Source organism: Periophthalmus magnuspinnatus, chromosome 10 (assembly GCF_009829125.3).
Source record: "Periophthalmus magnuspinnatus isolate fPerMag1 chromosome 10, fPerMag1.2.pri, whole genome shotgun sequence".
Classification (NCBI taxonomy): domain Eukaryota; kingdom Metazoa; phylum Chordata; class Actinopteri; order Gobiiformes; family Gobiidae; genus Periophthalmus; species Periophthalmus magnuspinnatus.
Window position 1 is genome coordinate 24,609,302 of NC_047135.1, and position 19,508 is coordinate 24,628,809.

The window sequence follows — 19,508 nt, forward strand, 5'->3', positions numbered from 1 at the left end:
TTTGTATTTTGTGACTATGTTACTTTACAAATACAGTATGCCATGAAAAACTAATAGCCTACAAAACATCTGCGCTTCTACCAATGTCACCTATTTTCCATGATTGTATTTCCCTTGTGTTCCTGTGTTAACCTTTGTGGTCAGAATGGGCTTTGAAGTCAAGGGTTTGGTTATGGTGTTGCAAAACCAAGCTTACTTTGTAGATTTTTTGCACGGTACTCTTTAGCCAAACACTTTTTCATGTTTGCTCTGTATTAAATAGTTAAGAATTGAGGTCTTGTAGTCTCTAAACCCAGCTATAATTGTGTGTAGAAAAGGCTTGTATGGTAAATAGTGACCTTATTTTCCACCTTCAAGGCACTCAGAGCACACACGTTCATACATCTGTGTATGCAAACAATGGGGGCAAGGTGGATTAAGTGTCTTGCCCAAGGACACAACCACAGCATTCATCTGTGGGAGCTGGAATCAAACCACCAAGCTTCAGATCAGCGGAAAAACACTCTACCAACTGAGCTACTGTCGCTTACACTTTGTTGTTGCACGCTTTTCAACAACAATTAGCTAAGAAAATGACTGAATGATTGACCATGGTAATTACCAAAGATTTACCAATTAGACATCACTTGACATCAGTTCAGCAAAGTATTTAGCTTAGGGCGGTACAATATACTGCAATCAAATCAAAATCGCAATTTGTGTTGGCGCAATTATCAAGCTACAAAGGATCCAATTATTTAGATACTATAATGTCCTCTGCAAACAACAAATTATCCTGACAACATCTTGTACCTGCAAACATGTTCTGAAATGCATGTGATTCTTGTATTAGCTTATCAGTTCATATTCCAGTCTTTTTTTTCAAATGTCAACACTCCTGGAGTTGTTTATAATGCACACTATGAACAGAATCCTACTTTTCACTATTGCAGAAGAAAAAAAATGCAATTAGATCTTCGAAAATTGTTCAGCGTTGTTGTGTTAAGGCTATGAAGCAAAGCCTTTTAAATTGCAAGGTCTTGAGAATGGAACGCCGGGGTCCTTAGCATTCCTTCCATAAGTCCATGTGAAATATTTGCAACAAGTCAAGCCACAATTGAAGGTTCTGTGTTAGAGTTTGAGTGGCGCTCTTTTTTATTCACTGATGCCACTGTGGGACGGAGGCAGCAAAGGAACTTACAACACTGCCATCTATTGGAGATACACGGCACTACGCCTCACTTCAGCCTTGGTACACACAGTAAAGTATATGAGTAACGTTTTATAATAATTGCACTATTTACAGTCTCATAGAAATTTTTAAGAATTAATATTGAATTACCAAATTTCCCAAGTTTGTTCTGTGTAACAAATTGTGAAGTTTTTGTCCATAGCGTGGCATAATGGCTCGCTTCGCACCTGCATCGCGTACGTTTTGGGTTAGATCTGCAGACATTTTTAACATGCAAATGGGCTAATCTTCCAGCTAGGTACTCCTCATTAAATCGCCTACTGCTTGTCTAATTAGAATAGGTTAAATGCATGGAACAAACTGAGCTACTGCAGTAAAATCTAACCTTTACTTTTCTGTCTGCTCAAGTCAAACTGCGTGCAATTTGGCAAGCTTATGATTTTGCATTAGAAGGACAAGGGCGTGCGTTCAAAAACAAATCCATAAATAAGCCTGGGATAATTAAAGGATGTTGCACCAAGGAGACACTGGTCTGACTCCGACTGAGCATCTGTCTAGACCAACATGGGCATGCGTATCTTGTTGACATTTTAGATAGGGCGGCTGTAGTGAGTTTAATGTCATGTTTTGTATGTATTTTTTCTATGGGTGTGGCTTGAGAATATTGACTGTAAATATTCACTTGTATTACTTTTTATAGTTGCCGTACAATGATTTCAAGATGAGGAACTGGGAAAACAAGCAGTTAGTTAAAGGAGCACCATGTAACTATGCTCCAACTTCTTCACAGACTCCATGGAGATTTTGTTACTTTGCTTGGAACGTTCCACAATATGACATTAAACTTGTCTGTTTCAAAAGAGACAAGCACTAGACACCACCAGGCCAAGTTGCAGGTCATATCTGTGGAGAGGTGACCCCACTCACTTTAAGAATATATGTTTTTAAAGGTATAATTGAGCAATATAGACATCCATAATTCAATGAATGTGGATCTGAAAAGTTGCATGGTACTGCTTTAGAAAAACATCAGTATTATCCATCATATTTTATTACTTTATTATTTGCATGTTGTCATTAAGTAGTTTTTTTGTTGTTGTTTTGTTTTGTCGTATTTTTGTAATTTAAATACAATTGGTCTATTGGTCTATTAATTACCTTTAAAAATGTGTCTGCACTAACCTTTTTTTCAAATTATTACAAACACAGCGTAAATTGAACACTACATTTTTCAAACTTAATCTTGTGTATACTAAAGGTGGTCAAATGAGCTGGTTTGAATTATCCTTGTCATTGGGTGCAGTGTCCAGGTTCCACCAGTAGGCGTCAGTAGATGTTTGCCTTTGTGCAGTACAGTGCCAGTGAGTTTAAATGACCACACACACACACACACACACACACACACACACACACACACACACACACACACACACACACACACACATACACACACTCTTCTACTGTTGCCTGGAACACAAGGTTGCGCTCATTATGATGTAACCAGGTCTGGACCAAAGGGAACCGGATGTTTATTTAGATTTGAGAAATAGGAGAGTTGTTTTTGTAACTCTACATTTAACTGAGCACATGTTGTAAGAGGCGTCAAAACGGTCTCTAAAGAATTGCGGTTTTAGTTCTGTAACAAGTTATATTATTGCATATTTAGCATGTTGTTTTGAACCACTGCACACAGCCTGATTGCCATTTAGTAATTCAAGTTATAATTTTTTTTGTCATCGTCCCAAAGAATGACTTAATTTTCCTGCAGTTTTAAAATATATATAGATATGTTAGTATAATGTTCAAATTAGGGCTGGATGATATGACAAAAATAATCATAATAATCACAATTTTCAATGTAATTCAAATTAAATTGTTTGTTGTTGTTTTTTTTTCTTCTTTTAGTATGGATCGTACCTATGGCTCATACCTGCATGGCTGAGGGATTACACAGACATAAATAGACACTTTTCGTCCCCCAATGTCTGAAACAAAGTCTCCAAACAACATGCAGTGGCAGAGGATTGGCTGTGAATCTCATTATAAAAATAAAAAAAGATTCAAGCGTATTATTGACAATTAGGATGCTTAAATCAATTAAATTCTCATTAATTGCACACCCCTAATGTGAAATAAATTGCATTATTAAACTTTTTTTTTTTTCATTTGTCATAGATTTTCATAGCAAACTTGTTAAATGTAGTTGGAATATTAACCGCAAAACTAATACAAGTATCATTTCAGAACGTCTAAACTAGGACTAACAGGTTTTCTGTAAGATTCAATGGATACAGATCAGTTTCCTACAGAGGACCACGTTGCATTAAAATATTTGCCACTTTCGCTTATCCCATTCAAATTCCAATTTTAACAAACCACGAGTCTCTCCTTTCAAATCCACCACATTTTCGGATTGACTTTTCAGCCTCAGCATACCCTACTCTCCCCGACTCGTCTCCCGAATCTCCCTTTAACAAAGACGTCCCAGTTGCTCCGGCCAGTGTCTTGTTCCCGGACACAGACAGCGAGTGTGGGGCTGGGATAGTGGATATACTGGAGGACTGTATCAGCTGCCAGCTTATAGAATGGTCTACTTTGTCTCACCTCTCCTCTGGACCACTGCCAGACAATCCCCGGCTCCGCTCTACTCACTGGGTCACTTGATGCTGTAACTGAACGGCTGTGCGCTGGCGTTGTAATGTTTTTTTAAATATATTTATTTATTTTTTATTTTTTTTTCAATCCCCAGTTGGTGTATAGCTTTCCATCTCGATGCTTAGTCACATTTGTCAGTTCTGTCTGCTGCCTCTCGGAACTGTAGGTTGCAGCAAGGTTGAATTGTTTTAGGGAAATATCGAGAGACAGTTCAGAGTTCGCGTTTTAAGCCAGTCTAGGGGAATTAACATGGGAGACTGTAGGCTATATGAACTGCTAAACTAATACAAGAATCACATGCATTTATGAACCTGTTTGTAGGTCTTAACTACAAGGTTAGCAAAAAAAAAAGAAGCAGATCTTGTTTCAGTCTGTAGAATACTATAGCATATTGATCTGATACCAATGTCATTAAGCTTTTTATTAAAGCGGACCTATCGTGCAAAATTGACTTTTTAGAGCAGCCATGTTATGTTTGTTTCTCCTTTTCATTTACAGTCTCGAAGCTGTACTTAGTGTGGCCCATGCATGTTTGAGTAATTCTTATTCTGTACTTAGTTCATTCTCCGATTTTATTTTATTTTTTGGCACTGTCACGTAATCAGTTTGGTTCAAAAGAGAAAAACCATCCGCTAATCGCTACCGTCATGTGCAAAAATCATGCACCTGTAATAAAAACTGTCGGCTGCTCCATAGATACTGCGGCTCCCAGGAACTTGGGCCCAGAAAGAACTCTCCCATAGAGCATAATGCATTTTGGGAATTCAAACTGTCCATGTTCAGCTGACAGGACATCGACAACTTTCACAAAGGTTGGATTTAATAGGGATTCTTCTCTATTTTCACAATGTGCACATCGCAATATGCCATATTGAGAAAGTAATGCACCAATGAGCACAGACCATTGAAAACAATATGACGCCATCTTGGGTTCTTTGCGATAAAGTTTAAGGCGACGTCAGCTCCCATTGGGCACTGCAGTTTTCTATCGCAGAAGTCAGCGGAATGGTAACATAATGATCCCCGGATGTCGTAGATTATAACTATAGAGCACAATGTGTCTTCTATAAAATGCATTGCAACTCCTCTACTATAAAGAATTGTACCTTGGCATACAGCAGCTATCATTATTTTTTTCCAGCCCAGCTCTAAGTGATCTAAAATGAAATCCATTCAGTGCCACTGCCTTTGGCAAATGTTGTCATTTGTTTGTTTGCATAGCTAGCGTACATGCTAATGACATGGCTAAATGCATGTTTGTTGGTGGCGTTTACATTGATTGGTTTGAGGATTTGGATGCCAATATGCATTATAGCTGAAGGTGACTTTATGGCGTGTTTAACCAGCAGTAAATCCATAGACATTACAATGCCTAATGTACCATGTGCTAATGTGTTATAGCTTAGCATGTTTACTAATCACTGTTAGCTTAACATTTTATGTGATTGTCACTTTAGCATCTACTTTTGCTTTGGTATTGTTTTTCATTCATAGCATTTTGCATTCAATGGCTTTGGTCTATGTAGGCTTTTCAACATAGTAATATTAAGTTGTTGAATTTCTGTTTAGACCAATAAATACATTCAATCCACATAACTACTATTTGTACTACTGTGACTACTACAAATACTAGCTATTGTTGTAGCACTACTAGTTATACTTTTTTTTTTTCTAATAATTGTACTGCTACTAATTAAAACCTACTTCCCTCTACTATTACTTTTACTAGTACTACTATTACTAGTACTATTACTACTACTACCTCTACTACTACTACTACTACTACTACTACTACTACTACTACTACTACTTAGTCCTAAACAAGAAGATCAACAAGTCCACCTATCTGTATTGTATTCTCACAAATGTTCTACTTTCTTGTATATTGTCCTATAGTGGACACAAGCAAGAACACAATGTTCACAACTCTTTGTGTTTCCAAACTTTTTCATTACTTCTAAGGCAGTCTGCTTTACTTCTAATTAATGTTGTGCAATTCAGAGCTCCAGACATTCTTGCTTTGTGCGATTGCTTGATGATTAAAGTGAGACAGGTCACATAACCCACCCACTCCGGCGTTTATATTTAACTGTAAAGTGATTTGACTTCTGTCTAACAACATTTCTCTGTGTTTTCCCGACAGGACCTGGAGATTGTGTACTCATACCTGCATGGGATGGAGGCCCTGTCCAACCTCAGAGAACATCAGCTGAGGTAACTGTGCAGATTAGTGATGTCACGATACTAAAATTTCAAACATGATACACGGTACTGATTCCTATACCATGATAATAATAATAATTTTAAAAAGCAACTACATTTTCAACATGGAATAATAGTACCTTTTGTTTATATCTGCTTCTGTCTATGTCAGGCATACCCAAAGTCCGGCCCGGGGGCCAATTGCGGCCCGTGTACAAATTTCCACTGGCCCTCAGCATCTGGAATAAAAATAATTATATGTGGCCCATCAGCACCGTTGACCAGTGTAAAATACACAGGTTCAAGCTCACTGACTTTTATCATCAACTGGATAAAGACAAGTTTAAAGAATTTCAAACCTTTGCTAAGAAAATGTTGAGTTTGTTTGGTTATATTTGTGTGAGAAGACATTCTTGGTTATGAACTTGAGGACAAATCTAACTGACTCTCACCTGTGTGACACTTTGCACATCAAAACCACTGTCTTTGAGCCAGACCTGGTTTATTTACTACAGTCCAGATCTCAGTTTCACCCTTCACATTAGTGCAGGCCAGTTACTTGTTACACTTCTGAGGTGAATAAATCCTAAAATCTCAGTGAATTTATTTTATTGTGATGATCAAAACCACAGTTTAAATGTTTACTTTTTTACATTAATTTTGTTTTTGAAAGGTGAAAGCCATTTGCAATGAAAAGAAAAAAAAAATTAAATAATTAATTTGCAGTTAATATTAATGGTTCAAAGAATGATCAGGCGGCCAATGGTCGGCCCCCAGACACTTTCACCTCACTAAATCTAGCCCTCTTTGTGAAAAGTTTGGACACCCCTGGTCTATGTAATCCCTCAATCGCCCGGGTATGTCCCAGAGTGGACCATGGGCATATACTACCGGTAATCTATGTGGTTTTATATTTTTAGTATCAATACTAGTGCAAATTAGTATCTAGTTTCGATACTAGTTTGTGTATCGATACTTTTGACAACCTTAGTGCAGATATTGTAAAGTGTACCTGGATTAGACATGTAAAACAGGGGTGTTATGCTATTTCTGTGCAATTTTATAGCCTCTTAGATGTATATGTTTTATTACTTTATCACATAAATATTGTGGATTTGTATTTCTATCCCAATTTACTTGTATATAAGCTGTCTGCTTTTCTCAGTTTTTTTCAATTACAGGTGGTTCCCTAAAAAGAAATGCATTCTTACTTTAAGTGGACACGCCTCTCCACAGATCTGATCTCAATCTCGGTCTAGTGGCACTGCTTGCTTGTGTCTATGGAGATAAGTTACTACAGAACATTCCTGGCCAAAGCAGTAACATCTCCATGGACACAAGTATCTGTCCCAATTAAAATGTGTTGACCTTACAGTTACAATAAAACATAAACTCATTAATTTTAATTGAGTGCAATATTTTTCAATCTGCGGTAGCTAGACCTCTTCAGTATGTGACTTTATACTGCAGAGCGACCTGTTTTAGTCCTGATTTAGCACTGGTTAAGGCCTAGTTTAGTCCTGGTTTGGTGCTAATTTAGTTGAATTTGGAAGAGTTTAATATGTTTCAGAACTTATAGGAATTACAAAAACAGTCATTTGTATTGCGTATTCAAATTTGTACATTTGTAAAAGATGTTTTGCTGTCTAAAATCTGGCCCTGCTCTAGACCTTTATAATCATTACACCCACCAGTTCACTTCAATAACAACATCCACAAAGTGTACTTTTTTCATTGGTCTTAGCTGTGATGGTTACATAACAGTTTCCTATTGGAACAAGCTTTACGATCCAGACGAGCTTTAGGCGCAACTCCCAAATCTCCACAAAGTACCGCACCCACCCGCCTTCACAGCTCCACCATCTGGCCTTTTTTGCTCCTCTGTCACCACACCCAACTTTTCCGAGCGATCCATGCCTAAAGTCTTTTCCCACCATGCCTCGTGTACATACATGTGGATTACTCTGATCGGGAGGGAAAAATGTGGCAGGACATGACCCTGAAAACTGGAACATTCCATTGGGTGACCCCTCCGAAGCGCGCCCCCTCCCTCCTCCCACTTTAGAGCCAGTGGAATGTCCCCAAGCTCTCATGGACCAATCACATTCTCCCGCCAGTTTTGCTCCCCACCAATTAAATCAGCCATCCAGACAAGCCACTAAGGATTCTTTGTTGTAGGGTTGCACAAAATATGTTGTAATCGAATTTGCAATTTGAGTTTGATTGCAGTATGAGTATTTTGTGTTTTTATTACCAAATACTTAAATTTCTTTGGATTTTTACAAACAGTATTTTAAAGCATTGTGTTTTTATGCAATTAATTTAAAACATTGTATTTAAAGTCATTGAATATTTTTCTTGATTTGATGTACAAAAAAATAAAAAAAAATAAAAATATAATAATAATAATAATAATAATAATAATAATAATAATAATAATAATAATAATAATAATAGAAGTTCACACGATTCAAATGCAGAAAAATAGTTACATAGATTCAGTGTAAAATAAAAGATTTGATAATAAAAACACAAAATAACCTTTATATCTAAAAACATGTTCTGAAATGCATGAAATTTTTGTGTTAGTGTGTAAGGTTATACTTCAATCTTCTCAAATTTGAAGACTACAGGAGTTGTTTGTAATGTGCATCGTAAACATAATGCTAATTTCAAACATACTGCAAATACTTTTCAGAAAAATTTTGAGTTTTTCCCCCAAAATCGTGCAGCCCTTTTGAGGAATGTTGTTTTTCAGTAGCACTTTTTACTGTATGTTGTTTTGCAGTTTAGAGTAGTTTGAGGTTGCCCACCCACAGCTGTTTTTTTTAAGCTCCGTCCATGTTTGGGTCTGCTACTGTTTACTACAGTGCTGCAGAGGGAACACTTCAGTCACACCAGGAAAGCATGACACTCTAGGTGCAGCTTGTGTAAAAGCAAAATGTTTTTAGCTGTAGCTGTAGAGTGCAACAAGTCAATTTAAATCCACTTTCTATTTTGATTTAAGTTACATTACTTTTTTAGACAAAACAGAATTGAATGCATGTCTTTTTTTTTTATCATCCCTGTGTTTGTTGCATTGAAAAAATAGAAAAAAACCCAAAAAACATGCATCCTTGCTGTGAACATGCTTGCATCCCCACAAACCTGACTCTTGAGTGCCTCCTCCTGCCTGTTTCAATGAAAGTGTTGTTCCTTGAGCTACAATCTAATCACTTCATTTCATTTAACGCCTTGGAGGATGTTCCGTATGGTTTTAAATGTCTATTTCCATGCGATCACCCAGGTGACATGCCACCTCCAGAAAGTACTGACCTTTAACTAAAAATCATGCATACATTCTACTTAATTTTCATTGTAGCACCTTGATCATTAAGTTAAATAAGTTGATTAAAAAGTGAATGGAAAATAGTTAAAAAGAAGCTGAACAAGATTAAAGAGGCATAATGTTGCTTGTCTCCATGGAGATGTCTAAAAACACATGAATCATTTTGTCAACTAATGAAAACTAGATAAAAATGAAGAAACAAGTTTAAGAGTCATTTTAGTTTAGGTCATTTGAGTTCATTTGAATGTCATGCTTTTGGCCTTTTATTTCTTCTACTTGTGGCCAGTTGAGTTTTGTTTTTTGCCCTCAGTATAATACATTATAGCCATAGGTCACTGCTTCTCTGATCCACTCGAGATCTGTATAAATCACACTATGTTTTTTATGGCCTGGAGCGAGACAGAGAACTATCAGCTGCTACTGTGGATCTGCCTCTGACCCCACTCACAAGCCTGACATTATACTGCAATACACCCCTGGGCATCACACGTACAAATGAAATATTAAACTGTACTTAGCTCATTTTGACCATGACTTAGATCATTAATAATATACAAGTCATTTTTTCTCCAAGTTCTGGAAAGTGACACATTACTGATCGATTTGACATTGCAGTGAAATTACATCAGCGCTTAACTAAATCAGAGCTTAAAGATGTAACACTTTATCAGCTCACGGCAAAAACAAAACATTTAATTGTATAATCAGTTATTAAAATAGCATGTACTTTCACTATTTATAATTATTACATGAAACAAAAGAGCTTTAATTGCACCAAGACAGTGTTTTTATCACAGCAGAATGGGTATACAAAGTTTGACTGATTTCTTAAAAAAATTTACATGTTTTTTGTTTTTTTTGCCTGTTTGCATTGTAGATTCTCACTGAAGGCATCAAAAGTATGAATGAACACATATTTAATGCAGTAAAAAAGTGGACTAACTCAAAACATGTTATAGTTTACCTTCTTCAAAATAGCCACCGTTTGCTTTGCACTATTGGCACTCTGAGGAATATAAGATAAAAAAAAAAATCTTTGCTACATAATTCTTGCTTCATTTATTTGATGTCTTCAGTATATATAGTATGTACAATGTAGAAAGTAGTAACATAAAAAAAAAAAAACACTTTGAATGATTCGATGCACAATACCGATTCCGATACCACATTGATAATAAAAAAAAACACTTTATGCAGACAATAGAATGCCATTTCCAACGTAAAATTGCAGTACTTTTGTTTATATTCCCATGTAGTCTTATATCTGTGTAATCCCTAAGTCGTCCATGTAGGTTCCATAGTAGTCCATGAGCGTATACTAGTCTATGTGGTCTTATACTTGTTCTGATACAGCTCAAGATCATTCTAAAGCTAGTCAGGAAAGTTTCATTTCTGTCCTGTAAATGTCAGTAGTCTAGTCTAGTATCCATACTTTCCCATCTAGTATCTAGGTTCAATACTAGTTTTAGCATTGATGAGTATCTGTTTTCCTGTACATTTGACAACTCTAGAGTGTATATTAAACACTACAAAAAGCCCTACAGTTGTTCAATGTAAACAACCCTAACCCTTTACATTTATATCATCTTACTGACCTCTGTTCTCTGTTCTTCCGCAGGGTGATGTGCGAGACGGTGCGCTACGAAAGACATGAAGCCAATGAAGTGTTGTACTAGTAAGTACATTCGACCCACTCAACTTTACAGAATCACTATAATAAAACAACAAGAGCCACTTTTGAAATAATGTCGGCAATTCACTTCAGCTCCTAAGTCGCTCCAGACCATTGCTCTATATTATCGATGAGCCCTTGCCACGTGGACAGGCGAAATGAAAACAAATGTTCGTAAAGCTTCGATGCACTTAGAGAGCTACGCAGGCTGCTGCTGCTGAGAAAAAGAGCACCAAAAGTGGTTTTCAATTTCATTTTGAAGGTGATGACTTACACCGGGAACCATTGACAAATCTAGGCTGTGAGGTTGGCTGGCACACATCTAAAAGGGTTAGCGCGGGCATTGAAGATCATTACTGTGATGCGTTTACTTGTTTTCGGATATCAAGACGCTGGTATAATAATCATCTTCGCACGTAAGGAGTTGGCAAATTGCAGGTTTGCCAGCATTCCTTTTAAAGCTGATATAAACAGTAGTCTTGCTTTGTCTTGTGATTTCATTCATAAAAAAAAAGTTTAAACATACACTCAACTGCTGGTCTCCATGGAGATGTTATTGCTTGGCCTGGAGCGTTTCATAGTTTTTGCATTTAATCGATCTTTCGTGCATTTGTTCAATTGTAGGTGTTTTTATTAGTGATGCACAGATGCAGCTTTTTTAGTTTGATATTAACACTTCGGCTTTAAGTGTCTGCCCATACCCAACGTTAGCGTAGTTGGTTATATTATTGGATCCAGTAGTGTTACGTAACTGTTCATCATCGTCACTGTATGGAACTGAAGAACAGCGACACGTCTTCACTCCTACGACGATTTGTCCAGTTGACGGATTTCAATTTCGTCTTTCATACAAGTTCCACATTGTATGACGTTCTGGATCAACATCTAATAAGGTTCTTTCAGCTGAAGAACGTCATGAAACAGATACACAGTCCAGCAAATTGTTTTGGAGCTGGACTGGGTATACCTTGAAAAACATGCATTTTCGCTGTGAATAGGGGTGCCTATCCGCAGATCTGGCCTGGAACTTCACCTAGTACTTGTCCATGGAGATAGATGGACAATAACATCACATCAATGGAGGCAAGCGTTCTTCTATCAAAAAATGACTGTATATAGAGAGATTTTATATCCCTCACAATTGATATACCTCCCAAAAATACAACACAATTGGTAATACCAGATACCATCAGCTAGCACCTCTCCTCTATTCGCAGTGTGTTCTTTGTGCTCTATTGACTTCTCCCGGTCTAGACCAAACTCACCACCATTACCCCACTACCACCAGCACCTCCGCAGTGAGTTAAAGGCTCAGCCAATGTTTAACTGCTGTCACCTCCCTGACATCTCCCACACGCCCGGTGAGAAACAGACCATAATTAACTCTCTGATAGACTCATGGGGTACCACTCCTCCTCCCACCCCCCGCCTTCCCTTCCTCCTCCCCCTCTACCCCCGCTCCCCTGTATCAGTGCACAGAGAGGGGAGAGGAAGAGTCACTAGCTCATTAGAAGCCCACCGGGGTGTGTGTGTGTGTGTGTGTGCGCCGATTAGACAATAGGAATGCAGATGAAGCTGTGCCAGATAATATAGTCTGCCCCCAGTCAACAATGGGAAGGCAGGCACCAGACAGACTAGTCTTTTGGTATTAATAACAGAGCGATGTGATCATTTTATTAGCTTAAAAAGAATGCAATTTCAGGTAAGAATTGAAAGAGGCTGGGTAAAAAATATATGTGATAAATCAAGTTTATCAGATTTAGATTTTTGATTACATTTTATTGTTTCTTTCATGAACAAAAGAAAAATGGAAGATTTCATTTATCAGCATAAACTGCTCTTCTCCATTAACAAGAATCATGCTTATCATTGAAGATTAGAATAGAAATCAAATTCAATTAAATGCAAACTGGGGATGTTTAAAGTTATGGTTTGAAATGTAGCGTTATGGCAGTGCGATATTTTTATCTGCCCCTGTATTTGGGATAAAAGGAGTCATGTTTTGGTATAGGTCCCATGTCTCGGACCACACTACGGCAAACATTCACATAACTTAACTTCAAAAAACATTTCTTACTTATATGGCTATTAACTTATATCTGTCTGACACCCAGTACTTCTAGAAGAAAATTTGGAAGGAATTAGGACTGTCAAAATGTCAAATTGTAGTGTTATGTTAATGTTGTAATAAGAAATATTCATATTTTTCACAATAGCAGATTCAGAAAAAGTAAAATTCTAGTCACCTTGTCTAATTACCATACCTCTTTAATGATTCCAGCTTTATGAAATCAAACTTTTTTTTAAATTTCGATTACAATTCCCACAGTTCATTTGAAAAATCCTCATGATTAAAGCTCCTATATTACATAAAACTGACTCTTGAGAGTTTTAAGCCATTTGAACGCGGTTACCTCATCAAAAATATACCTGGAGTTGCATTTTATTTCACTCACACATGCTCGAGTAACTTTTAATTATTAGTCTGTCTTCATCTCCAAAGCTCAAAATGCTCTTTTCCACCTTGTGATGTCATGTAGTGGTAGTTTTTAAGCTAACAGCTCTTTTTACCTTTAGTTCAGTAGAGATTGGCAATTCTAGTAAAGGTGTATGGACTTTTAAAAACACAACGAAGCACTTCCTGTATTACCACATGACATCACAAGGTGGAACTGAGTGTTTTCTGTTTGAGAGAAGAACTTATATAGCCTAAATACGCAGGGTTTGTGCGTTAAACATGTGTGAATGAAACAAAACGCAACTCCAGGCATGTTTGTGATGAGGAAACAACATTATCACAGAGATCTGAAAATATATTTAATTACATTTTTTTCCATTTTAAGTTGCCAATCTTCTGACACAAAACACTAGTTCCCCTACGCCTTCAACAGCAGGATATTAGCTTCATTTAATTTGCGCTCAGATTGTTTCTTTTATTTGCTCGTATGTGGCAGTGTATGAATGGGCGTATGTGGACTCAGTGGTAGTTTCCATTAAAAAGAGCTGGCTTTACACAGCAGTAGGTCAGATAGTGTTATTCCCTCGTATGTTTCTAACAGCTGTGGTAATCATGGCTATAAGATTACTGGTCATTAACGTCATGGAGGAGAATTCTGTTTTGGAAATCTGTAAAGCAAAATTGACTTAAATGAAATTGGAAAGTCGGAATGTCGTAACCATGAAATTGTGAAGAAATAGCAATTATATCAAAAGTCTAGGAATAATTGTAATTGAGAAAATATCATATTAGATTTACTTGCATAAACCTGCAAGATTAACTGTGATGTAATCAAAATCCAAAATTCAGAGGCTGCAATTATAAGTACTTAAAGGTGCACTGCGTAACTTTTATACATAGCAATAAGCTTATCTGTCTTGCATTTTTTTCACTTGTAAGTGTTTTAACTGCTAAATAATACGTAATAAACATGCACTTTAACTGTGAGCAGGGCCGCCTTTCCGCAGATCTGACCTGTAACTTGCCACCTGCTTGTCTTCATGGATAAATATAAGTTTAATGTGACACTTTGAAACCATAGGCAGCTTTAAAGGCGCGTAATGTAGCTTTTTTTGGTGGAGGGTTGGCCCAATGCTCGTCTCCATGGAGATGTTATTGCTTTGCCTAAAATGTTCCACAGTATGACATTCAATTTATCTAGCTCCTTGGACATAAGCAGGTTGTATACCAGGCCAAGTTACAGGTCAGATCTGTGGAGAGGCGAGCCCCTCATAGTAAGAATAAATGTTTTAAAGGTATTTTTAGCTAGAGATATACAGTGTAGTCTGTAATGCTACTGACCCCTGCTCCGAGCCAGAAAATAAATGAAACCCAAACCTTTAGTTGGCATTTTAAACATATCCAGCATTGATTCAATTCCAGGTGCTAAAAATAAAGATCAATCAATATGGATTTGTTCATGACCGATGCCAATGCAGATTCACAATATGGAGAAACCAAAGGCCAATCAGTTCTGATATTTTTAGGCCAATTATTATTATTTTCGCCAAATTACGTACTTTTACTTCAAGATAAACTGACATATAGTCCCTTTTTAACGCAAACCTTCAACAGAGCTGTGAAGTCACATTTTGAACAGTTATCTATTTGCATTTAAGTATTCAAATGAAGCTTTGTGTGTACTCTTTAAGCAGCAGGTAGACCAAAACAAAATATCGACTGGTGCTCTAGCTAAAATACCTTTAAAAATATGCATTCTTACTGTGAAGGGGGTAATTTGGCCTGGTACACAACCTGCTTATGTTCAAGGAAATAGGTAAATTTAATGCCATACTGTGGAAAATTTCAGGTAAAGCAATAACATCTCCATAGAGACAAGCAGGTGGTGAACGCTGTGTTAGAAACATTTTGTGACTTTAAAGCTCCCTATTTTCACAATGCCGCATCGAACTTATCTTTATCCATGAAGACAAGCAGGTGACAAGTTACAGGTCAGATCTGTGGAAAAGTGACCCTGCTCACAGTTAAAGTGCATGTTATTCTAAGTATTATTTAGCAAACAAAACACTTGTAATTGAACAAACACAAGATATATAAGCTTATTGCCATCTGTGAAACATTCCATGTCAAGCAATAACATTTCCAGGGAGACAAGCAGGTGACGTAACCTCTATCAGAAAAGTTACATAGTGCCCCTTTAAAACATATACATATCTTAATCCATTCAATTTTTTTAGTTAACATGAATTTTCAACATGACTATTGGGTTAACTATGCTATTGTTGAATAATCATTTCCCCCAAGATTTACACATCTAGATCCATTGACCACACCATTGGCTCAAAGTAATAGTATTTTCAAGAAGGCCAGAGTTCAGGGATGGCTTAGTTCGAGCTGACATGTAAGGTTAGCTGAAAAGATATCCCAGGATTGTAAAATGTGTCAGGTCAGCCAACATCTTTTTAGCTCTGGCTCGGTAATCCCAACAGTTCATCCTCCTACGCGGGAATCTTTTCAGCAGATATCCACGGTAGAAAGCCAGCGGCAAGGAGGAAAAACGTCTATTCTAAAGGCCCTGTACCTGAACTTGAGCAAAATCTGCCCCTGTACAGATATATTGTATTAGCAGCTCTTGAGGTCAAAATAAGTCCGCTGCGTGACGTCTCCATCTAATTAGAAACTGTTTTATTGTCCCATAATCAGGAAGTGCGGGTTAGCATGCTTGTTAGCTTTACCATCGCGGCAAAACTCCGCTGTCTGAGAGTAGCGAAAAGCGCTGGTAAACGTATCATGGTGAATTACTGGGATGTTGGGAATGTATAGGCGAAGTAAGGAATAACGTTGGACCACTGCAAAATGAGTTTGTTCTGGTTTTCACGTTTTCAAGACGGTTATAGCTCCTTTAACAGCTATCAGCTTTATCCTGCGGAAATGGAAAGAAGATGACTCTGGGTCATTAACTCTATATAGCCATTTGTGTGAGGGCTGGTGTTTTCAAATACAACAGATTAATATGTAACTGCATTGGTTTGAGAGGAGATGGTCGTGCATGATTGTTATGGGTGAGGATGTATATGAGATGGTGGTATGGATGCTGTTAGGAAATGGTTTCAGGCATTATACTGTAGGTGTTGTAAGACATAACATATAACACATAACATATGCTGGCTATATTTGCAGGATGCTAATACACATATATTTGGATGAAAAAAAAAAATCTGCCTAACCCTTAACAAGTCTCCCAGCTTGGACTAGGTACTCATTATTGTGTATAGGTAAAACCACACAGTCATACTAATATATACCAAAGCTTATGTTGAACCTCGAAAATCATTTGAACAAGCAACAATACTGACAATTACAAACATAAAAATGTGGACCTTCCCTGAATAGTTTCAAAAGCTAAAAGATTCAAATAAATGTATAGTCATGTACATGGTTAAAACATAATTGGCTCTGTGCACAATGCTAGCCGAGTAGCTCCAATCAATGGGACAGTCTGTGGTACCTGTGTAATGTAATGTCTATGAGGTTTTTGCCGAGTCTCGCTAAAATCAATAAATCCTGACAGATCAGGCAGTTGACTGGGAGCGGCGGGTGGATTTCACTGACAACATGTTACACTGAAAGACCTTTCTGCTTTTAGAAAGGTATGTTTTTGTATGTCAGTGCTAATGCTAACTGATGCTAACTTTCTACTAAAACATTACATGTAACATAACAACAAAATTAAATTTGTTGTAAGGATGACCCAAGTATTTTTAGGTGTTCTTTAATTCAGTGGCGTTATTTAAATATTTACTTGGCTTTACTTTACTTTAATTAGCATAAGCATTAGCCCAAAAAATCAAAGATGTACCTTTCTAAAAGCTAAAGTGTCCTTCTGTGAAGCGCAACTCTGCAAAAACCTCATAGACATTACATTATGCCGGAAATGGTCGTACTGATCTCAGATTGGAACTAGCCGGCTACCATTATGCAAAGACCCAATTTAAACCATGAATTGGAATTCTTACTTGTTTGCTTCCCTCTTCAATAAATACTATATATACCTACACTATATCAGAAATAGACAAAGTTTATTGTTAAAGAAGTTACTATTGAAGAAATGACTTGTCTTGTATTAAATAAAAAAAATAAAAACTAACACACACACATTCTATTTGTGGTTTTACTATCACTGTGGAACTCGAAATTGAGTGAGATTGAGAAATAAAAAGTTGAAATCAAAATTGAACAGACATTTTAGTATCATAATGACACCAGTTACACTGTATCAGCTCGCCTTTCCAAACACAAACAACTCTGTAACTCTGCTGAAATATCTTACTATTGCAGTTTTTTAATTTTGTTTTATTTGACAATACTTCAAGGTTGAAGGTTTAGCTTGTGGTTTTATAACAGCAACATGAAAAGCAAGCAGATTGTGAGGTCTGGAAATTGTCACAGAATATAATCACAACTAGTATCATTTTAATCACACTGCATATTTGGCTTAGCCCCAGATTTTGCAGGGACACATTAAAAGCCTCATGATGCTGAGATGGGGCTTTTTCTGAGCAGCTGTTGGTAGTTACCTCCATTTCCCTGTTGTGGTGTGAAAGTGCAGTTCTGTGCCAGCATTACAGCAGGCACCGTAAATACTGCCCTCCAAAAACTCAGCGCATGCCAGAAACTATATATGTTACTGCATCCATTCTCTCCTAACCAGGTCAATACTACGGGCTTGCAAAATGATCAATAGAAATAGATATTTTGCGTTGTGTGGTTTGAATTCCTTTTTAAACAAACTTTTGGTCACCTTGGCATTAGTATTTATAACTTAACTTAGAATAATATGTATATTTGGAGAGATTTTACAAACTATATTGACGTTTCCAGTAAGGGCTTTAGGTGTTGCTGCTCCCGCTGCAACAATGAACAATTAGAAAAGAAACAAGGCAAAGCAAGGCAAGTCTATTTGTATAGCACAATTTGTACACAAAGTAATTCAAAGTGCATAAATAATCATAAAATTAACATTAAAAGAAAAGAGTGCAGAAAAAAAAACTTTCAGTCATATGCACGACTAAACAGAACCGTTTTGAGCCTGGATTTGAACATTGTCAAAGTAGAGGCCTATCTCACATTCTCAGACAGACTTTTCCAGGTTTTAGCTGCATAAAATTGAAACGCTGATTCCCCATGTTTTGTCTTGTTTCTGGGCACCAGCAGGAGGTCGGTCCCTGAAGTTCTCAAATTGCAAGTTGGTTCTTATGGCACTAACATGTGGGAGATGTACTTTGGTGCTAGGCCAAGGAGAGACTTGTACACAAGCAGAGCTGCAAACAAAGGGCCATGTAAATGCTATGCTAACGAAGATTCAGTCCAGTGATGATTTACGGACTTAAAAACTGAACAAGAGAAGCCTAGATTTTTAGCTGTGACGCAACAATCCAGGCAGTATGCAAAAAAGCATCTTTGAGTGCTCACAAGATGACTTTCGATTAAAGGATTCATGAAACAAGCGTGAATGAAGCAAAAATGCAACGCTAGGACTGTTTTTGATGAGGGGACAACAATATATAACATGGGTAAAGGTCAAAAAAGCAATTTTGCTTAATATGTGTCATTTAAATGTACATGTCAACAGAAATCAAAATGAAATCTTTGCATGACACTTGAAACAGATACAGTGCTGATATGCATTTTCGTATGACTTCCTCTATCTAAAACTAGAAACAGCTGATAGTGTCAGTTGAGCAGTATGGCCTCATAGTATAGTGCTGATAGTGGTGACCTAAAGCACGGCATGTTGAGCATAAGATATGGTAAAAGCATGTGCTCTTTGGAAATGACATTAAACTGTTCCCATGACGTTAGAATTTGAGCTAGGAAATAATGTAAAGCCTATGATCAGTTTGGATTTTTAATTTTAACCATGACCATGAATATCTCAATATTTTGGGGGGTACCCAGATATCGTATAATAACTTTGTAAAATTATTATTATTATTATTATTAGGCCCGAGCCTGGGACTCC

The 19,508-nt window shown here is 37.1% G+C and overlaps 1 protein-coding gene across 11 annotated transcripts in view; it reads left to right on the top strand.

The window, feature by feature from the left end:
• The window catches only part of rapgef2b (Rap guanine nucleotide exchange factor 2b), a 168,649-nt gene that overhangs the window by 38,040 nt on the left and 111,101 nt on the right, over positions 1-19,508 (top strand). For all 11 annotated transcript variants that reach the window (XM_055225054.1, XM_033973486.2, XM_055225048.1 and 8 more), the window contains exons 2-3: positions 5,970-6,040; positions 10,975-11,031. In XM_055225054.1, coding sequence (XP_055081029.1) covers positions 5,970-6,040; positions 10,975-11,031 — 128 coding nt within the window. The remainder of the gene's footprint in view (positions 1-5,969; positions 6,041-10,974; positions 11,032-19,508) is intronic.